Source organism: Xiphias gladius, chromosome 2 (genome assembly GCF_016859285.1).
Source record: "Xiphias gladius isolate SHS-SW01 ecotype Sanya breed wild chromosome 2, ASM1685928v1, whole genome shotgun sequence".
In the NCBI taxonomy this organism is placed as follows: domain Eukaryota; kingdom Metazoa; phylum Chordata; class Actinopteri; order Istiophoriformes; family Xiphiidae; genus Xiphias; species Xiphias gladius.
In genome coordinates this window covers 11,490,570-11,513,245 of record NC_053401.1, presented here as the reverse complement: position 1 = coordinate 11,513,245, position 22,676 = coordinate 11,490,570, and the positions used below count along the sequence as shown (strand labels likewise).

At 40.0% G+C, this 22,676-nt stretch overlaps 1 protein-coding gene across 7 annotated transcripts in view; it reads left to right on the top strand.

Moving 5' to 3' along the window:
* The first annotated feature begins 2,063 nt into the window (after positions 1 to 2,063).
* The window catches only part of znf800b (zinc finger protein 800b), a 32,028-nt gene continuing 11,415 nt past the window's right edge, over positions 2,064 to 22,676 (top strand). For 2 of the 7 annotated variants that reach the window (XM_040147049.1, XM_040147041.1), the window contains exons 1-4: positions 12,516 to 15,856; positions 17,827 to 18,184; positions 21,067 to 21,162; positions 22,449 to 22,592. In XM_040147049.1, the coding sequence (XP_040002983.1) occupies positions 15,677 to 15,856; positions 17,827 to 18,184; positions 21,067 to 21,162; positions 22,449 to 22,592 (778 nt within the window). In that variant the 5' untranslated portion in view covers positions 12,516 to 15,676. Of the gene's footprint in view, positions 2,173 to 3,648; positions 3,840 to 5,408; positions 5,545 to 9,632; positions 9,669 to 12,515; positions 15,857 to 17,826; positions 18,185 to 21,066; positions 21,163 to 22,448; positions 22,593 to 22,676 lie in introns of those variants that run through there. The other 5 variants (XM_040147075.1, XM_040147065.1, XM_040147058.1 and 2 more) reach the window with 5 other exon arrangements.

Sequence of the window (22,676 nt, the reverse complement as noted above, 5' to 3'; positions counted from 1 at the left end):
TAATAGGGAAAAACAAAAGATTTTATCAGTCTAATTTTGATCTTGTTTGTCTTTTACTAACTGGATCCCACTGGAATCAAGTTGTACCCTAACCTCCAGCATCTTCGCCAGTCTCCCCATACGAGCCCCACTTGTAGCCCCATGCTGTATTTATTAACAGGCTATTTACATTACCAGCATAAACAAATTATTTGTCATGTCAGAAAAGTGTCCAAACATGTCCCCGTGTGGTGTGATAAATGCAGCCTGCATGTAACTGAAAAGATAAAAGCTCTCGGCTCTATTCGGCCACGTCCATGAATGCCGAGGAGTTTCTCCCCCCATTGCAAACAGCATTCTTATGATAATGGAATAATGCTGGTGCTTTAGTTAATTGTGTATAGGCGATAGTGGTGGGCACCTTTTGTTGGGAGCTCTCATGAGCCTGAAGGAAAGAGCTGGCAGGGATTATAAATTCCCCCCAACAACCACACTTTATAGACATTTTGCATTGAATGAGTTGAGTGTTTTGCTCTTATTTGATTTGGTTTAAGACTTTGTGGGACGTGCTCAATAGAGGTAGAGCATTTTATGTATTATGTCACACGTGAAATCTATCAAATGCTGCCTAACCTGGTGGATGATTGAGATATTTTTATGAATAGCTCAAGATGTTGCAGGAATAAGAAGGATCCTTTCCAACAGGTGTGACACATCAGTATGTTCGCAATGTGTCCAAATGAAAATTTCTGCCTTCACTATGTAAAGTAGGACAGCAGGTCAGCTTAAGAGGGACACTTTTCTTAACTATACTTACATACTCTAAGTCTAGCTCTAACTTTATACAGTACAAGGCACCCGCCTGATACAGTTTTCTCACTGAAATTAATGACCAGGTAGGTGTTGACTGTCCCGCTCATGGGCTGGTTCCTTAGAGCCTACCTTAGACCCTTTAGACGGCCTTGCCAAATGCTCAGGACACACTGCTGTCCTGAATCTCTAATGATAAGCCCATGTCCTTGAGTTACCAAAACTAACAGCATACAATACATAGCATACAATAAAAGAATAAAAACAAGGTAACAGTGTTAAGATACACTATGAAGAGTACCATACGTTATGGAAAAAATCTGAAGACAGTGAGTGTGTTTGTTTGGGTCCTTTGGTTTCAGGCCACCAAGACTGTTAAACTGCTGGAAACATGTAATACTACTATTTTTTTTTTTTTTAGTGTACTACACTGTGGAACTTCTTGTACTTGCTTCTAATATACTGTATGCCTACTACTATACTTTTAGATGGTACTAAAACATTACGCTATACTAATTCCAGGGTAAAAGTCTATATAATAGTACTGCAATAGTTAAACTTTCTTTGTTACCACAGGCTGTACTTTAGAGCGAGCCCCCATATGTCATGGAACTGGACCACAGAACTTCTTTTAAAGTACTATTACTATGTACTAAGATTCCTATGTAACTACTATGCTATACTGAGTCGTATTACTGCTCAGTATCTTAATACTTTAGTAAATGTTTAACAGTTGTGTAAAAGATTATTTGACTTTAATTATTCGAGCAGTAGTCCATTAGAAACCATGTTTTACACTGAGACAAATGCCCTATTGCACTAATGAGGTATTATAAGCTATATTATTTGACCAAAGCTTTTTATCGCACAACTGTGCTCCACATTCTACCCCTGCCTTGCTTCCAAAACGTTTACAAGGTCACTGCAAATCCCTCTTTCCCTCCGATTTACTTCCCCCGAGGTCACCCTCCGGATCCCTAGACGTCCACCTCAACGTACTCATTAATAATATCATTTCCTCCTCCTCCTCTCAGGTACCATTAACACCCCCACAGTGCGTCCGCTGATTCAGCACCGGGGATCCAGCCCTCGGCCTCATCACCCGCACCATCACACAGTAATGACATGTACAGTATCACGGTATGAGTCAGCTGGCGCCAATTAGCTTAACTACTCCGACACTTCTTCTGAAGAGCAGTCAGTGGATACATTTGTTAGCTAGCTAACTTAGGCCTAGGAGCCCGTTTAGTTCAGATGGTTAATTCATGTTGTTATGGTCGAAAAAAAAAAAATCCCTTTATTTTTTTTTGACATGATTTAAGTTTCAGCCGATAAGAACTGATGGCCCGAACAAACAGGTTTATATTGAAGTCAGGAAACAAGGTAAGGTTTTGTTATCGTGGCATGAAGTTACATTTACTTGTAACCCGTTTTAACCGTAGTCGTTAGTTTTAGAAAATATTGTTATGTCTTTTTAAAAAAAAAAATAGCTGAACTGTTGTACCACCTCTCATTGTAAAAGCTGAGGGCTAACCTAGCTGGTCGTGCTTGCAGCCGTTGCTGGGCTCTTGCAGTTCAGCTAGCTAGCTGAGTGAGAAATGGCACATAGTTGAATTTGTCAGCGAAAATATTCCCACACGTGATTTTATTAAAACAGAATATCACAAAACACTGGGCATCTTATAGGGTTTGATCTCTTTGGTAGGTTCTGAGGAAGTTTAACGTAGGTAAAGTTATTGTGAGGGAAAGTAACAGAAGCGAAACAGTTATTTGATATAAATTACTTAGCTAACACTACTAGTGCTAGTGCTAATCTGGGTTAACACTCTTGACGTTGGCAGAATGGGTAACTAGTAAATTAGACTAGATTAGATTTTTTTTTTTAATTAACAATTAATAGAAAACATTTGAATATGTTTTTGAAAGCTTCTACTTTTGTTTGCCATGGATTTGTGTGCTCACATGGTGAACTTATTAACATATAACCCCAAACAAATAGTCAATAATAATTAATGCCATTCACAGTTAGCTAAAGTGAGAGTGTTTTGTCTATTATTGACTGACTCAGTAGCAACTGTACTAACCCTCCATCTGCATTAGGGCTCATGGGATTTGAGAATTGGTCTAAAACCACTGGGGTCAGCATTTGTGAAGGGGACGAATTTATCTTCACTTGTTGCAAAAAGTTTTGTCAAGGGGTCCTAGGGGGAACTTCAGTAGTTTCCCAGCTAACTGAAGGGTAAGTCATTAACACTGATTTCCATACACTCACCTGCATGGTGCAGGAAGTGTCGTTCGATAAGTTAAATGTAATACACCTGTTCCATAATTCGTCTAAATAAGGAAATTAAACTTCTCTGATGTGTTTCCTGCGAGAAGATTTTACCAAGTGTAGGCCAGTGGTCGAATGTAGATGTAGATCCTCTTTAATTATTACAATATAACATACAAAACGTAAACATTTTCAATTAGCAAGAGCCATCTAATTTTGGCCACGCATATCTGAATTTCACTTATAGTTGAGTCCTCTCATTGTTACTATGGCGAGTAGTAACAATTAGAGTAGGTATTTTATTAAGTCAGTCATTTAAAAAAGTATTTTGTCTGTTGCATTAAGTTTTGGGAGGGTGTAACTACCCCGTTTTATTTTGCGTTTGCGTCATGGAGAGCTCTGTGTACTCGTAGGGGTTGCGCGTTTTGGGGGGTAAATCAGCGCTACAACCGTGGCCTTCGCTTAGAAAGTTGGAAAATTATAAAACTTTTCTTAATTAAAAGAGGTCGAGTCCCCCATTTTTTCGCAATGTCGCCCTAAGGCGCCGGTATTTCCAGCTGAAATTGGAAGTAGAGGGTGCACCTTTGCGCAGAGACTGGTTTAATGCTGAGAGGCTCCTCTGGGTGCACAAAGACAGCGGCTCGCAGAGGAACTTGTTCAGAGTGAACCGGGGACGCTGGGAGGCGAAATAAACAATCCGCGGACTCGAAGTAGCCACGACCGCGCAGTTTTACCCCTTTAAACACACGATTCCACTACCCATCCGGGAAAATAAAAGGTAAGGACTTGTTTTTAATACGTTTCAGCGGGACTGGAGGGCTGCGGAGCGGGTTAAACCTCCTTCGCTTTGGCTTCCCGAGCATGGTTGTTTTTGCAGAAAATGGCGTCATCGCCCTCTTGTTTCTGCCTGGCCCCGTTGGGGAGAGGAATAGTTTCAGAGACTTGTAGCAGCCTTCACGTGTGGCGTTTACCCCCTCAAAGATCAAAACACTTACTATAATGTGTTCTATTCAATATTAAACCGCTAAAATGCGAGAGAGTTCACGATTTCGCTCGGTAGAAGGACGCGCAAAGATGGAAGGGTCACCGGTCCTGTGCGCCAAGCTGCTTCTTGGAAAAGGTGGCACGGAGCCGCAAAACGCAGCGTTTTACATTCATAATAATGCCATCTTAACCGGCTCTAGGCTAATCCAAATGACCGAGGGTGGTTTAATGTTATTACCAGCGTGGTGATAGACGTATTTATGGGAGTGCTGCACCTTGTCTTTGTGTGTATTTTATCCGGGTTAGCTCGTTTTTACGCCGCACTCCCCTGCCATGCTGCAATCGTTATGAGGGGCCTCTCTTTTACGGCTTGAAAGGTGCATTTTATACTTGGCTTTTCCTTTGATCAAGTTAAGCTGCCCCTTTGTTGCTCAAAATAGTGGCGTTTTAGAGCTGACAATATAACCGTGTAAAAAGAGATTTTCAGGGATAATGGGGGCGATGCAAATCGTGCCATGAGAACGGCGACTGCCCTGCGCCCTGGTTCGCTGCTTGCCAGACTAGGATAGCCTGAATGAGATAAAAATAAAAGTCTTTTGGACGAACCACATAGTTTGCACAAAACTGGGGAAGTCCAGCGCTGCGCAATGATTGTGCTGCTGCTTTGCGCAGAGCACAGTGGCAGCTGCTGTAACCGCCGCCACCATTTCGCCGCGATATTTTGTGTGTGTGTTGGCCAACCTTTTGTAAATAGTTGGGGACTCTTGGATAAAAGAGCACAATAGTATTCATGCGGGCCCTTTATGGCCTGTGAATGCGGTCCTAAGTCCCACTCCGGCTGTCCTGTCTTTCCCCGTCAGCTACGTGCATGCGTCCTAGCACTGGCCACCACACATCCACCATAGCGAGGCCACTCGGTTCCCCGTGTATACGCTCTGCTTGGTTCCTCCTGTGACCAAAAGTCGAGGACCGATCGTGTGCTGAGTGTTACGGTATAGGCCATCACGATCAAATCGAAACAGTAACGAAACATCAGCCATGGATACAGCACATCGCTCGTTCCGTGCACATTTTTATTAAGTTTCCTGAGTTATGCAACCGCATCCCCGTAGAGCGAACTGCTCATCCGCCTTTATTTACCCGTCACCCACCATCGGATGGGTATTTCTGTGTGTAATATCAGGTGAATTGGACCAGTCCTTGCGGCGACGACACTGAATTGGGAAGATATGTCATTTGCAAACCACCCAGTGCCATTTGCGTCACAGCCCGCGGCCTCGCACGCCCATGGGGGGCGATGGAGTTGCAAATGGAGACTGTGTGTTTGTGTGCTGACGCTGCCCCAGCTGAAAGGGAACCAATCGACACGGACTCGGGCGGCAACAATCGCCGTGCGCTTCCACTCTCCAGTAGTGCACCGACTTGGGATTCTCTATCAACACGGAAGATCGCGCAATTTATTCGGAATTGTTATGTTTCCATCGCACTGCCTGGGATGCGTAAGTGGTTGCGTAAACACACTGGTTAAACCTGCTCAAGGGCTCGACAGGCCAGTCGGAGAGGAGTGTATCCGTCCAGTCCGTCCATCATGGTGCTCGGTCCATGTGGCTATTGTGGAGTCGCTCATGTGTGGATAAATGTCTTTCCACCGGATTGTGATCATATGACCGTAAAACCTTTATTAACAGCGCAGAGAATAAGGTTTGATTGCGATTCGGACACTGGATACAACACTCGCGTCGTTTTGGAGCTGCGTTTGGAGATGAGCAAGGCGTTTTTATCCAGGATCGTTTTGTTTTTTGCCGTTGCGCTTTTGGGCACTGCGCATGGTATCATCCACCAGAGCTCAGAGTGCTTATTCACAGACAGAAAGTCCTGAAATTCTCAAACTAGGAAGTGCAGAATCAGTCAGCATGTGAATCATGTGTGTTGTAGTGGATAGAGATATACAGTGAGGGCAGGGACTGTAGCTAAGATAGATATATCTACATATATATCTATATCTGTCTATCTATATATAGATAGATATACATATACATAGATAGATATAGATATAAATAAATCTATATGTTTGCATGCACTTGACTTTTTAATCTACATTACAGTGTCCACTTCCTGTACTTTATTAAAAAGGCTATGGATGCACCAAGGGATGTGTATCAGGTATTGTTATGGTTGTGGTTAAAAAAAACAAGTCAAGCAATAGACATTGCTACCTGCACCTTAACACATACCTGTATTCCCTAAGGTAGAGATTCAACCCAGTAGGTAGCAGGTAGCCCTGCTGCGATGGACTATTTTTGTCTTAGATAATTTAAGGTTCCCAAATTACTTCACAGCTCGATGCGACTTTGAACCTGCATGTGGCTGTTATTTTAGTATGTAATTATTTGATTGCAAACTTACTTTGCATTGCATATTGACAGAGAACCTGGCTCAATCTAAGTTTATATGTAGATGTGGTTCTACTGTACATGTGTTGTAAACGTAATTAATCAGTTCAGGTTAGGCCTATCACCATCAACTCCTCAATAAGCAAAACACAGCACATGAGTAACTCAGTCACAACAAAGATGGCCAATCTAACCTTGAGGATGAATATGAATGGGTAACTAGGACATGAGAGTAGATAACAAAGTGGGTTATAAGGAACTAAAATAAAACGGGGAAAAATATTGGCCTGAAGTTGACCGAATTGCTCTGCATATTTCAAAATACTTTATATTTGTTGTTCCATATATTACATAATGTTCCATATACATTATTATTTGCATTTGCAAGTCTTTTGCTGGCCCCACATTATGTCATGAGACTATGAGATTATTATAGCAACCTGAGATTAGTCTATCCTTAGAACAGCAACTAAGTCTTCCTGGCTCTATACCTTGATAAAGTTTCCTAGTTATCATTGGCTTTTACCAGAACCGATGCTGACTGCAACAGTTTAATGATGTCAGTGTATGATTCAGTCAGTGTAATGATGTACTGTTGTGTTCTGTCACTGACTCAGCTTGTCAAACCAATGTGCAAGTTAAGTCAGTCAACAAACCCATTAACCTGCTAGTCGTGTAACCAGTCAGTAAGGCAAACAGAGAGACAGACAGGAAGGCAACCAGGAAATCAGTGTCAGCCAGTCAGTAGTCAGTTAGTCAGTCTTTTTACCTGCAAGCCAGGAAGCAAAATTTTTGCATGCTTGCTTTGACATTTCATGTTGACATCACCATAGACCATGCTTGTGGTTAATCAACATGCAATTTGATTTCAAAGATCATAGACTGCGCTTCCACACCTGGCCTGAAAATGCACATTATGTATCTCCCATAGCTATATTTATTTTTTATATTTATATTTATTTATTTAAATCTATGTCCACGTCCCTTTTCCACAGTCTGCTGCTACATCTCCTTACATTTCTCTAATTTGCTGTGTGCCTGCTTTGAATAAACGAATCAATATGCTATGCAGAATTTCCTTTCATATCTGGTTTTGAAGATTTAGTAGCACTTTTTGCCAAATCCAACTGTCCACTGTCCTGCCACAGAGTGTGTCCAGGCTTGATTGGGTAATGAAAGTTATCACAGAAAAACCAGTGGAGCTTATTGCAGCTGTTAAAACAGCTATGTTTCAGTCCAGTAAACTTTGTTGAGTAGGGAAATCTAGGTGGAAACTGAAATGTTGCTGTTTGGGAAACTGAATGCTATTTCTGCAGTTAGGGGTAATGTGGTTGTGGGTGTGTGTGTGCATGTGCGACTCTGTATACTGTACGTGTATAATTTTGATGTGTGCACCTCTCAGGTATTTTCCCATTTGTAGAGAATGATTTGTCGCTACAGTGAGTAATCTTTGGGAGTTTCCTAATACAGTCACATGATATTTCTACTCTAGATCATATTTAAAAGTCAATGTAGTGTTTATTTTCTGCCACTGACATCTTTCCTCATGTGATTTTTCTCCTCTTATTTTCAAAACTATCAAATATATCATTCGGCTAAGTTAAGCATGTTTAACGTTTTCAAGAGTTGTTCTGACATTTGTCTGTCATTCACACAAGTCAGGAAGCCAGACTTCAGTCCTGTTAAACTCACATAGGTGTGGAGAAACTTTTGGAAGAGAACTGAGGTAGTGAAACAGCTCCCTTGCATCTTTTTTTTGTTGGACACAAAGAAGCTGTATTGTAATTTTATGGAACTAGTGCAGTGCCTGTTCAAAACATGCTTGTTATCTCAGTAATAGTTAAATATTTTATTCAGTCATCTAATAATCAGCATCTAATTTCCAGATCACTGCTGTGTTATGATATTAATAATAGTAGACCCTATTTATCAGATACCTGATCAGAAAATGATGGACCACAAATTCAAAAGGATTGCTGTGAGAAATACACTCACCTGCCAAATTTATTAGGTACACCTAGATAAAACTAATGCTGTATAATACAACGGGCCTGCAATAAATCCTCCCCTCATTAAGGATTATAATGTTTGGTTTTTATTAGATCTATTTGAAAGACGTGTTGATTTATTTTAATGGTCATTTTGGAGGCTGTCTTTTGTGGTGCTGTTGAACTGTACTGGGTTATACTAAGAGGTGTCCCTAATATTTTGTCAATCCCATTTATATGAATTAAGGTTGACAAAATATTAAGAACACCTTTCAGTATAACCCAGCAGAGTTCACCAGCACGACAAATGACAGCCTCCAAAATGACAATTAAAATAGATCAACATCCCCTGAAACAGATTCAATAGAAACTGAACATTATAATCTCCATGAAGGGAGGATTTATTGCAGGGCTGTTGTATCATACTTCATTATTTTTATCTAGGTGTACCTAATAAATTGGCAAGAGGGTGTAGATTAATCAGTGTGTGTGTCATAGTAACCCTTTGTCTGAACTGGAGAATCAGTATTTTTACTGAAGAACTTGACTAAAAACCTAAAATGGGTATGACATGGATTTATTTCATCCCTGGTATAATAGACAGTTAAGAAAATCACTCGCAATTATCTTTTGGCATCAGCAAGGAAAATATTTTAAATGATTTAAAAGTTGTTTTAAGCCATTTTCTCACTCATACATGGCCGTTAAAGGAAACAGAAAATATACAATGGTCAAATAACGACATTAGAAGACTCATGTTTTGATGTTACATTACCATAGCAGCAGCTGTGCATAAATTACTTGTTCTGCTTATATATTATACTTGGGTGGGGATAAAAAGTAAATAAAACTGTGCTGTCTTGCTGTATGCTCAAAGATGTTTTTGCTTCAAGTGACCGTGCATTGCAGTTGTACTGCTGTGATAAGCCATTTACAATTTGCAGAGCTTGGATCTCTGTCTAAAGTAGTCCCACGCGTTAGATGATCCTGTGCAAGGTTTTGTAGCTGCAGCTTGTTTTCCGGGGAATCCATGCTTTGACCGGGTGCATCCATCTGTGCAACGCACCGTTGTCTAATCGATGAAATCAGCTGCATGGATGAGTCACCCCAGCCCTAACCGACTGTCAATTAATATTTCTCTTTTTATGTTTCTCGGGAACCGCTCATCCAAAAACCTTCACAGTCGACAGTGCACTGCCTTGGGTCCTCAACAATACACAGGTGAAGTTTGAAGTCAATCGGGTAAGCAGCCGTCGAGAAAATCAAAGGACAGACAGACAGACAGACGCAGATTTATCCATTTATTAGTAGGATGTCCTTAATGTGTGTACTGTATATAGGGTAAATTTTGTCAGATTAGTTCGATGAGATTGAGGTCTGGATATGCTACATTGTAACACATCTTGCTCTCCAGTTGCACCTGTACTTGGTAATGTATTACATGGTTTTAAACATATACCATCTATTTTCTATTTTGTTTACACTATAGTACCTAAAATGTATAAATATTTTACTGTATGTGTGTAATGCATTTGTGTCAAGTTTGACTTAACATGCCTGCAGTGAGAAGCTGACAGAGTAAACAGGACAATTGGCTCTATTCCCAAGATTACCAGCAACTGGAGATCCAAAAGTAAGGCAGGAAAAGGTCAGAGCCATGCAACATGAACTCTGCCATTCAGTAATAGTGTGTTTTTAAAAAAAAAAAAAAAAAAAAAAAAAATGCTCAGAAGAAAGGTATATTTTTAAGTACTGTGGAACTCTGTCAGTTGGCCACATCATTGTTCCCATCCTATCTTGTGGTCAGGTGGTATCACTGCTGTGTCTGCTAGGAGTCAGCATCATGTCATAGAGCGTGGAGTCCCTCCATTAGGAGGAAGTCCTGTCAGACCGCCTCTACACGACCATTAGAAATAACTGAGAAGGCAGGGACTTCTTCCACAAATCTGTTGGCTTTGGAACCATGCATATATTCAAACATATACACCCAGATACCTGCATACATAACATACAGCATATACGTCCACACTCTTACATTGTGAAAACCTAACGTTTCTTTTTTTAATAGAAAGCAAAGAAGCTGAGGTTTCACAGAAGGGAAAGTTCAGCTCTTCTGACATGGATTTACCTAATTTTTTGCCTCTGAAAGGGCAAATGAGGATTTGTCTTCCAAAATAAGACATGTTCCCAAATGGGAAACGCTTTAACAAATTGATTTCTGGCTGGTATAAACAGAAATCGCTATGGGTTATCGCTGGAGATGAAACTTAAACATATTTGAAAAATATGTAACATTGGAGAATATTGAGAAATGGATGTCATATCTTTTACAATGAATGTCAGATAGCTTGTTTGCTAGTATGAGAAAATAACTTTGAATGTGTCAGGACCATCTGAATTTTGCAGCTGGAAATTGTAGACTTGAAATTTGAAATGGCTACTGATGTAGTGAGTTGTGAAGCTGGGTAAGTTACCAGGTAGTGGGTGATTTATTCAGGGTTGTATTAGTGGATAGGAGAGGAGAATTTAATGGCTTTTTTTTTTTTTGTTTTAGCCATAAGTAATTATTTCTCAGGATTGTCAGTCTCAGATTTATTTTTTTCAAGCACCTCAGGCATTTGGACTCATCTCGCCCATTCATTTTTTAACAGACGCTCATATTCATCTTTTTCTGCAGTATTAGACAATGTTCCAGTGTTACCCTCATCATCAACAGTTCTATGCAGAGGAGGAAGGAAGAAAATACCTGTTTAATTTTTTGTCATTGATCTCTGAAATTGGTCTTTCAGCTTGTGTAGAACAGGTAATAACTTTCTTTCTCAAAGACATTTGCACAGCATATCATGGGAAATTCAGGACAATATAATTTTTTCTTTAGGAGTTATATGTTTCTTAAAATCAAAGGTCGGACATCAGTAAGTTTATTTTCCAAATATTTAACATATAAACAATAGCAAATTTAAGTGCGGAGCTTATTGGTGTTCAACGGTCCTCAAAACACTTTGGCATATTTTAACATTTAGTTTATCTAGAATAACTTGACATTTGCAAAGAGATTGAATAAAACTTCAATCTCTTATCTGTCAACATTACAGATATCCAGTGGTAAGGAGTAAGTGGAGTGTAGATTGGGAGGCTGGACCAAGGATGCCAACTGTCAACTCAAATTCTCAGTTTAACCCCAGGACACCTTCACTCTCATTACCTGAGTCAGAACAGGAGTGACTACTTCACAACCAAGTCTGTCTTGCCATAGAAACAAGAGAGTCCCTCTTGTTAGTGTGTGAGTGTATTATTGGTGCATGTGTGGCTGGATGTGTTTGTTTTAAGCCTTTCTAGTATATCTAACCCCTCTAAAAGTCAGCTAAGAAAGTAGTGTATATGTTCTCAGATGACTGTCCACACTGGGGTTTTTAAGCCTGGGTCAGCTCCAGCAGACTGGTGCTTGTCAGATTTTCATGAAACACTTCTCAACAAAGTAATTAGAATGCTGTTGATTTTGGGTTGGGATTTGCAACCGTCTTGATGCCACGATTCATCTAAATGAGTCTCAGAATCCCAAGATAAACCTATTTTTTGATTATCATATAAAACTTATGCAGTTGATGTAATTGAGGGCACTAAAGCAGCTTTTGGGTTTTGACTTCTGTGAAAGCTCAGTTTTACTGAGATGCCCCCTAATGCACAGAGCTTTTCATTTGCAGTTGGTGTGTGTGTGTGTGTGTGTGTGTGTGTGTGTGTGTGTGTGTGTGTGTGTGTGTGTGTGTGTGTGTTTGTGTTTGTGTTTGTGTTGAAACTAACCATTTGTCTGAAATTACTGATCCGTATACATTGCCCATAACTTCTTTTTACTATTCAGGAGGACAGGGTGCTAGAATGCATCCTAGCATGCATCAGGCAAAGCACTGAGAAACACCCTTCACAGGTCATCTGGGCCACAGAACTAACAGATCAGCACTTAATAGTCACTTTCACTTGAGGTCACACTCACAACTAAGACCAATGTAGAATCCTCACCAGAGCTCGACATCTGTAGACTATGGCGGGAAAATCCCACTAACATGGGAAGAACACACAGACTACACACAGATTTACCCAGGAAGGGTTTGCTTTGAGAATAGTAGGGTAAGAGAGGGATGCGTCCACTTGAGTTTGAAATTTAGCATGCCTTTAAGTAGTAAACCAACTAAAATTAACTTAATTTTTTAAAATAAAGGACTAGGACCTTTAAATGAGGTTGTTTCCTGACTTCAGTAGTCAGTAGGGTCTTAATTTCCCATTGTAGTTAATGGTGAGTGTTAATCTCCCTCCCTGATATAAATAGAACCTGGGAAGGTGCATAATGCATTAATATGCCTGCTCTTAATTTTGATAGAATATAAATTATTTTTATATAATAGCCCTCTTTGAAATGAACCGTGTCTTTATTACAGTTAAATCTCAACAAGGAAAACCTGAGCTAAGAAATGGTTCAGGAATAAAGTCTCCAGGTCAAAATCCATCTAGCATCTATCCTGTTTCTTCACCTTATACACAGATTTTGATGTTTTGATGCACCTGAGTAGAATATATGCTACTAAATCCATGTATTACGACACTAGCTCATAGCAGCTTTCATTACCCACATTTGTTTTGGACTGGTACTGCAGTCCACTTCTGACAGACTGACGCTTCCTTGTGCACTCCTCTTCAGTTGAGACTCAAACATATTTTGTTTGTCGGAACCCTGTCGTCTGCATACTCAAAATTAAGGAATTTCAAGTCCTTAGAGTGGATTTGCTGATACATATATCCTACCCATCGTCAAGTCCTGACGCAGGGGTCACAGAATACAGGTGCAGAAGCCTTGTTTTGCTTTAAATTTCACTCAAAGCTCCTCCTAATAACAGGGATACTTTTGTGTTCAGCACCATACCTGTGTTATAACGTGATTTACACAAAGTTTTTAATTTCGAATTACAAGGCCATAAGAGCAGTCTGACCTTTGTCTTTTCAGGTGTACAGTGGTTTCTTGTTGACATTGTTCTGGCAGAGAATCTGGTTTGTGAAGCAGCAGAGTTGTTGTGAAATGTAACCATCTTACCTGCCCCTGTTTGGTATAAATATTTTACCTACTAATCTGGACTCATCTGTGTGCATGCTTTTGTGTAGGGGTACAGCTAAATCACGTCTTTTGTATTAAGATATACGTCGTGTTGGGGCAACCCCTCTGTTGGGCCCTTGTCTGTGTTACTTGGTTGCTTCATTGCTTAATGTCTTGTCTTTTGGAGATATCACAAGACTACAAAACTTTTCAACTAGAAACACACTTTAAGTACAAGCTTTGTCTCCCTCTGCTGGAGTTTCAGTGGAAATACAAATGTACCCATGTGGGGTAGGAAGCATCAGAGATCCCCACCACACTTACTTTTCACTGTCAGTATTGTTAAATATCTTCACGATAAGTGTAGGTTTAAGCTCATTGTAATTCAGTCTGTTAAAGTATGATCTTAAAAGAATCAGTATTCCCATTTCTGTCTAATTTTCTCTTGATTTTGAATCTTTGTTTCCCCATAGTTCTAGCTTTTAGTCTATGTATTCACTACTTTATGAGAGTTCACTGTAAAATCACACAATACAGTAATGTATATTGGCCCCAGCTTTTAAGAGATGTGATTTAATTATAATCAAAGATTAATTCTTCCATGTTGTCATTTTCTGTTTAATTGTTTTGTGTCTGCTTGTTTTCTACTTGTTTTCTGCTTGTTCCAAATTTCCATAAGTCTGGGACACCCGCAGCATGTCGTACCCAGACTACATTAAGCACCCGTCACTTGCAGCTCTCGCAATTTCTCCACTATTCAGATCTTAGGGCATTTAAAGCTTATCCACTGACAAAAATGAACCCAAAAAATGTCAATTTTTTTGAAGTCTAGACATTTCAGTTGGTTCGATAACCTTGACGACAAATAAGGCTGCACTTGTTGTAGCTAGGAGGTATCACAAAGGATAAGAAATCAGAAAACAACAAGGCAGCTCAGCATGCCACAGTGCTGCTAAAGCATTTTATGTCGCGCCAGTGGAAATGAGCATTGATGCGGTGTCAGGTGGCTGTGGATGAGTTGGATCAAACAGTTTTACCACTAGACCACCACTGGAGGGCAGCAACAAATGTTATTTCATCATTGATGCTGTAATATAAATAAAACATTATGAAATGAAGCAGACATTTTTTAGTTGAGGCTCTTATCAATAGTGATTTTCAATGGCTTAATATGTCGGGGCTCATAAATTACCTTTCATATCAAGACTGTGAATTTGTCCCAGAAACCCTAACTTTATTTCGCATTGAGAGATGCACATAACGAAAACTGACTAAAATGGTCATTCTTACGCATTCTCTAGTATGCCATAAATGGGTTGTATACCAGAGCAATATGCCAGAAATAAGATGGATATACATTGATCCAAAATCCCAGTACAGATTTCAGAAGCAGGTTCCCAACTATTTCCAGTTCACACAGTATACAGTATATACGTGTATGTTGACTATACAACTTGTTTGTGTAAAATTACTTGTTATAAATGTTTTTTTTAATGCAGATCCATATATATATATATGCAGTAACAGTGGCCCTAGAACTGTAAGGTGCTTTGGGTAAAGCATATATATCTATTAGCATAAGCTATGTATGGGAGGCCATAGTATTCATTTTAAATGCACACGGAGATTGTGCGGCTTATGGTACAGGTAACAAGGGTTTAATGTTCCTGCCAGCAATATGACTAGCAGCCGAAAGAGAATTGTTGGGAACCATGACCTAAAAATATTCAATTCTGTTTTCTATTTAGATCCAATTTGTGGGCTGGTGATTTCTAAGCACTCTGCAGCCAGTAAACACATAAAGCTGCAATGTTTGCTGCGTGTTTCTTTATGCACTATACATGCTTTCATTCAAAATATCAGCGTACAAATGTGCTTTGGGTATACATTTTGGCAGTATTCTAATTATAAGTACTTTGCCAGTACTTGTAACTTATTGAATGTTGTAATTTCAAATAAAAAAGTGGATCTGGTTATTGTGTGTGGGGGTTTTAGAATATAAGGAATACTCTGAAAAACCAGCAAACTAAAACTTTCCTACAGTTAAACAAATGTTTAAGTATCAATGATGCAGCAGGTAGGCTATGTGCACTTTTATCTGTTTAAATGTTTTGATAAACTAAGCTGAACTACAGATGTAAACAAGCATTTTATATTTGAGAACTACATGCAGCAGCAGTGGTACTTAATGAAATACAGTTCTTGGCTCATGTGGGGTGTTGTTGCAGGTTGCAGGTCACAGGTGTTTGCTGGTAGTGAACGTGTGGTGCAGCAGGCCAGTCTTGGCAGCATGGTGAAGGCCCAGAAGTCAACTGGGAGGAAGAGCTCTCACTGTCTCCGCAGACAGGTACTGAAAAAAAGACAACAATGCCTGGATGTTGTTGTCCTGTCTTTCTCCCTTCACTGTCAGATTGTGGAAAACACACTTCTGTTATGTCATTTGAACAACTACCATCATGTAATGGTCAAACTTTAATAGAGAATATAGAATATACAGTATTTCCAACTTCACACATCTCAAATTACCAGCACCATGTTGTTTTCTTTATCCTAGTTTACCACACACAGTGCTCTCTATTAGCATATGAAACCACTCATTTGTAGCCACCCCACTTTACACTGATGACATTTAGATGTTCACCAGGCAATACAATATACGTACTTATATTCCAGGAAGCACCTCAGAGATTATTTTACAGTAGTTGCTCATATAATGCCAGTACTTTATTCAGAACCTATCTTCATTACAGTCTGCCACATATTAAGATCCTTAGTCAAAAAACAAATAGCTTTTAGACTAAGGACCATAATGAAAGTAATTGATGAGATCATACTTTGATGAAGGGCATATGCCTATTGATATAAATATGGAAAATGAATCATGTTAAATAATCAGTCATTATAATTATAATCCAGTTTGCTTAATCCAGATTTCACTTGTCTATTTTATTCGTCATTCTACCTAGTAGTTTTATTGAGCAGCAAGTGGAAATTCGTGGCTAGTCCACCTACTCTAATCAGTACCCTTTTCTCATGCTTTCCAGTGAAAAATAAAAAAATTGTTATGAACTGATTAACTGACTGACTGATAAATGAATATGTTAACTGAATGGTGACACTCCTTGGTGTTTCTTTTTGCTTTTCTCGCTGGACAGTCATGATGTTGAATTCTCCTTTTCTTGCCAAAGTAACACACAAGTTTTAGGGTTGGAGTTAGGCAGCTCTTCAGTTTCCTACAGGCCATGAGCCACTGGTTGAGATACAACTGTTTGTGTTCAATGGTTGTAATAGGTTATGTGTGTGTTGTACTGCACAAATGGCTTCCCTGAGCATGTGCAACATACTGTTGAGCTATTTTGTGGTCATTTGATTATGCTGTGGTATGCACAGTGTGTGTGTGTGTGTGTGTGTGTGTGTGTGTGTGTGTGTGTGTGTGTGTGTGTGTGTGTGTGTGTGTGTGTGTGTGTGTGTGAGAGAGAGAGAGAGAGAGAGAGAGAGAGGATGACAGAGTGTCCAAGGGGCCCACTTGTCCTGTCGTGATGTGCTTTAATGTGCCTGAATGGTGGAGTCATTTATTCCTCTTCAAGGGCAGGGGGGACACGAGGGGTCAGACAGACAGGGAGAGAAAATGAGGATAAATTGGTGGGTGGGAGAGGAGAAAAAATTGGGGACTTAGAGAAAAAAGGAGGTGCAGCCGAGAGACATAGCTACACACCCACACACACACACACACACACACACGAAAACACACCACTTGCACATACAGATGAATGTGTGTACGCTGAAGAGCTGACATGGAGTTACTTATCTGCCGAAGGGTGGCTGTGTGCTCAAGGTTAATGTCCCCCTACAAAATCTCTGCATGCTCAAGAGACATGACAGCAACACACACACACACCTGCAGTCTGCTGTGGTGACCCCTCATTCTGTCCAGCAAGATGTTTTTTTTTTTTTTTTCTTATTTTTCAAGGACAGATAGTTCATTTTAATTCATGATTGGCACTCTTTCTGCTGTTGAGTTTATTTCAATATTTCTGATCATGTTTTTTATATTTTATAAACCTTAGTGCTTTTTTATGTACTAAGTATTTTTAGTGGTCAGTGTGTAACCGTATCCTTGTCTGACCAAGAGAACAGGAAAATGATCTGGAACTTAAAATTTCGTAATGCAAGGTTGACTTTTGGTGATCTGACAAAATCTAATATCACATCAATGTGTTTTATTGACTTACCTACAATAATGTTTCATCCTTGTTCATGATTTGTGTCCCCCTGTTTCTGTAGCTCATGTTTTATTATCTGGTTTTGCTCCCACAGAGTGGTGGACAGACAGAGATGGAGGAAGGCCAGCTCCAGTCAGACACCCAGCATCCACCACAGGCGCAGCCTGATGGAGGAGATCAGTCCTCTGATCAAGCCCAACTCCAGACCTCAGCTTCAACTGAGGTGCTGTCTGAGAACTGGGACCAGAAGGAAACTCCAATGAATGTCGAGGAAAAGGGCGACTCTCTCTCCCAGGCCCATCCCCTGGGCAAGCTTCTGTGGAAACCCATTCCCCCTCTGCTGCCTGAGTCTGAGCACCAGAGGAGCACTACCACTGAGACCAGGGACCAGAGCTGCCAGACTGAGGAGCAGCTTCAGCAGACCAGAAACGGCAGCCATGGTCATAACACAGGTCGGTACGGTTTTCTCCACTCAGTACTCAGCACTTCCTGCTGCTTTGGTTCATCTACCTACAGACTACATCTGTCTGCCTGGCAGACAGGATTTCAAGCATTTCCATAAGGCTGGATGTGGACTCAGATTATAATCAAATGATTTGTTCTCACAGAGAAAATGGCAGCTAAAAAGAAGAGTTGCCTTTGGTTTTGATCACCACAGTGTGCCCCACTGGTTAGCCTACGTTGTCAAACATTTATGGAAGTTTTTTTTGGAACTTGATTTATTGCACTAGCTTTTGTGTAACTATTGTATTGTTTTCATGGACTTGGAAGTCATATCTGCTGGTGTAGGAGCCAAAAAAATTAATAGAACAGGGCCATTAACACAGTAGGAAATTGGTCCTGCCTGAAAAGTAAATCATGGAGTTGAGACAAAGACATAAGAAATGTCCTTACCCTGGTTTCTAGGAGTTATTGTTTTTTTTACAAATTACATAAAAAACATCAATTAAAAAAACAAAAAAGATTCATGAAAGATATTGTTTGAATAAAAAGAATGTCTGATTATTTCTGTTCAGTTTGTAATCACTCTCCCTCAGAAACCATGGGTATTCACTGCTGGCAGTTTGGTGTCATTAGTTCACTTGACAGCTAGCATGTTGCATTTCCCTAAAGCCCAGCTAACCCATCGATAGTGAATTGTAAAATGTACTACAAGGCTATCAAAGCTGCCATTATGATGATGTAATGTTTTCTGTTGAATGCTGGCATGTTTGTTTCCTTCCTTTCAGCTTGCCTTCCCACATTTTTTTCTGCCTTTCTGTCTCCTTCGCTTTCCTCCTTCTTTCCATGGTCTCCTTTAAAAATAGATGTAGATGTCTTGATTCTTCTGTAAATCCTGCTACTGTGAGTTAATTTCTAACTTTGCTGCTAAGAAAACAGTTGCACCAATCATAGTAAAAGGAAACTGTTTGTGCTGACTGACTTTTTGGATTGGATGATCTTTGACCCTCTTGCAGAGGGGGGCGCAAAGGTCGATGGGTCAGTGACCTGCCCCGCTGGGATTATAGCAGTTTGCCTGGGAGAGTTATGGGGGGATGGGGATGAGGAAAACACATTCTGTCACACATTAATACATAATCTCCATCTCGCTCTATGCCAAAACCTCTTACATAGATGTCATTCAAACTTCTAGCTCTCATTCTGTCTGCATCTTTCTCGGTGTGTCAGCCTGTCTGCTGGTCTTTTTGCCTTCTGTCTGTCTTTCACTCACCTACACACGGACCCACAAACACACACTGATTGGTGATGTTGCACTGCTTACCATGTGGTATGGGTTTGTGTGCTTTTATTTGTTTGCATTCCAGCATGTGCGGGGCCAACAAGGCTTAAAATATGCAAGGTATCAACTTGTAGTCTTGGTTTCTGAACAGAAGTACCTTAATCTTAGAAATAACAAAACCAAAAAAAAAAAAAATCAGTCTGGTTAAAAACACAATACAGACAACAATCATTTGATATATATTGTCATAAATTAACAAAGCACAGCATTGTCCTCTGATTGACAACAGTGCATCTTGGATAACATAAATTATAGTTTGCAGGCTGTAACTGAGGCACATGCCTCAACACAGAACAAAGAGAGGATATTTGTCACAGCTTTATCACATTGACAATGTTTCATTTGGAGCTTTGTCCCAGACATCACTGTTACAAAATGCTCTTTTTGTTGCCGAAATGATGTTCTCCCTGTCACCTTCTTTCACATCAGTATAATGTGAGAAATGAGACGTAGGCATTTGAGGTGATTACAGGGTCTATTGTGGTGTTTGTGAATGTAATTGGTCTGCTCTTTTGGCTGTTTACCCCTCTTTCTTTTTATGCCTGTCTCTCTATGAAATGTGTGTTGTGTGTTTTTATAGTGTTGATATAAAATTAGGTTGTTGAAATTAAAGAAAAAAATGCATGGAATCAGGTAGAATGAGGGCACTTTACCTCCCCACAATGATCTCAGTAGCCCATTGTGGGTCATGGCTCCACAGTAAGCTTGCATCAATAATGCAGGAACCAAATCCCCACTCCTGCTATTTTATATTTAATGTTTTATACAAAAGAAAAATAAAGCGTGTTTTGGGTTTAGGAAAACAAAATTAGTCTGTTCTCTGCAGTATTTTATTCCCGATTGTTAAAGATTTGGCAGAAGAAAAACCAACCTGTTTTGTTAAGGAAATAGACATCATGCAGATTTTGAAGGCAGGTCATTATATAGATATAAATCCCCATCATCATCAGGGTTGCTCCGGTGATTGAGGTTGAGCAAAGGCGAAACCATTTTCCAATACACATCAATGAATTTGCTCCTGGTCACGTTCCTGATGGGGCAGATAAAGTGGCACTGTGTGACACCCATGCTGAAGTGACAGACTCTGCACTGTCTCTGACCACTGTTGGACTAAGGACAAAAATTTGTCCTCGGCATGCTTCTGCCACCAACTGCATGTTTTCCAACAGTCCCACTTGAGTTTAAGTCATTCAAAACAAGCATCACAAAGAGATTTCATTTGTGAGAGTTATTTTTCATTCATGTTCACATCTTTGATACAACTAAGGAATACTGATCTGAAAAGGAAAATACAAATGTCCTGCTGCTGCTGAGTGTGTGTGCTGTGTGTGCAACAAGGTAATGAGGTCAGAGTGAATCACTGTTCCATACATATCTCATTGTCTGACTCTGATTGGGTGTACCCTTTAAGGACATTGCAATATACCTTGTATCTTACCAGGTCCCCAGAATTCCCAGGTCATGCTGCATTTCTTAAAGACTGTCATACTCTGATGTAATTATAATGCTGCCTTTGCTACAATGCAATCTCTCCCTTTCCCTTTCTCTCTCTAGGTCTCTGTGTTGAGCCTGGAGATCCTCCTTTGCTCCAGCAGCCTCTGCAGACCTCCAAGTCTGGGATTCAGCAGATAATTGAATGCTTCCGTTCAGGTTTGTTTTCTTAGTGTCCATTAATTTTTTTAATTACTGTCTCATGTCATAGCTTCTTTCCTTTCTTTTGAATGTATCTGTTGACTGATTTCACTGTGATCAGAGACCAGTGATGGAGGCACGTCGAGAGTGGTCGTTCACTTGTGTCTACATCTTTTTCCCTTGCAGTATATACAGTTGAACCACCAAAAGAAAAGAAGAAGTATGCACAAGAATGTAATTGATGTAGATCGATATTTAAAAAATAAAAAAGTTAGTTGTCTGTTGCTAGCAGTCCATCACTAAAGATCACTTCTTCCTAGCTGGTTCACAATAAAGCCTTCCTGTGGTTCACGGGTGGAAAGGTATTTGATGGAAAACAGTATCAGGAAATACTTCATTTGCATTAACAGCAGCTAAACACAGCAGCAGATTTTATTAGTTCCAATAGTTTCAATTCCTGTGTTACACAGGAGCTAGAGTATGTAAAGCATATCAGAGTATGTAAAGCATATCTACCAATTTTAATACTTCTGCTTTTTCTCATGTTGCCTACATGACCAAGCGTGTTTTGAGCTAGCCACATTACGTTTAGCGTGATGAACAAATCTCCTTGGATGGTTTGCACTGCTCCCAGGCAGTGCCATAATATTGTGGGTCAGTGTGGTTATCCCCTGTTGCTGTGGTATACAATAACCACAAGGCAATAACTGCAAAAGTAGCACTTAATATAAAGACAAAATCCTTTAAAAAGGGCAAAGACATTTTTATTGGCATTTGGCAAATTTACCCAACAGGCATTTTCGACATACTGGAAGTAATCAGCTCTTCCTCTCTGTTTAACTCCTGTTATCTACCTGTACCTTACAGAAAGACTTTTTTCCTATTTGAGGTTTTCATCATGATGTTGTGCTTAAACATTTCTGTGTATTGAAATAAATATTGTTTGTAAGCCTGAAACTGGGCTGACCAATAGTATACAATATTGCAGACTCCTTTCTAACAACTACAAGACTAGAAATATAAATTAATTTAGATTCTTTGCCATGAAATGCACATACTCCTTGGAAAGAGGAGGCCTTCAATGGCCAAGGTAACCTGGAGCCATCAGGTCTAGGGCATTGCTAATTGGAACATGACAGCAATGTGATGTACAAGTGCTCCCTTTGGCAAGGCTTCTTTTGTAACACTACCATGATTACAGGTTTGATGATGTTTTACGAGATTCTGTGCGTACATGGTATATGTCTTATAATTCTCCCCGAAATCACTGGAGGTAATCATCGCTTATTTGCTTTGTCTTGCAGGCACCAGCCAGCTGAAACACATGCTGCTGAGGGAGGTGGACACCATCTTCGAGTGTAAACTGTGTCGCAGTCTTTTCAGAGGCCTGCCTAACCTCATCACACATAAAGAGTACTACTGCCTGTCACGGCTGCCTGAATCCGATGGTTAGAGACGCAACACATTAGCATGCAGACACATACACACATATAAACCTGTCTAGAATATATTTACATACACATTTATAACTA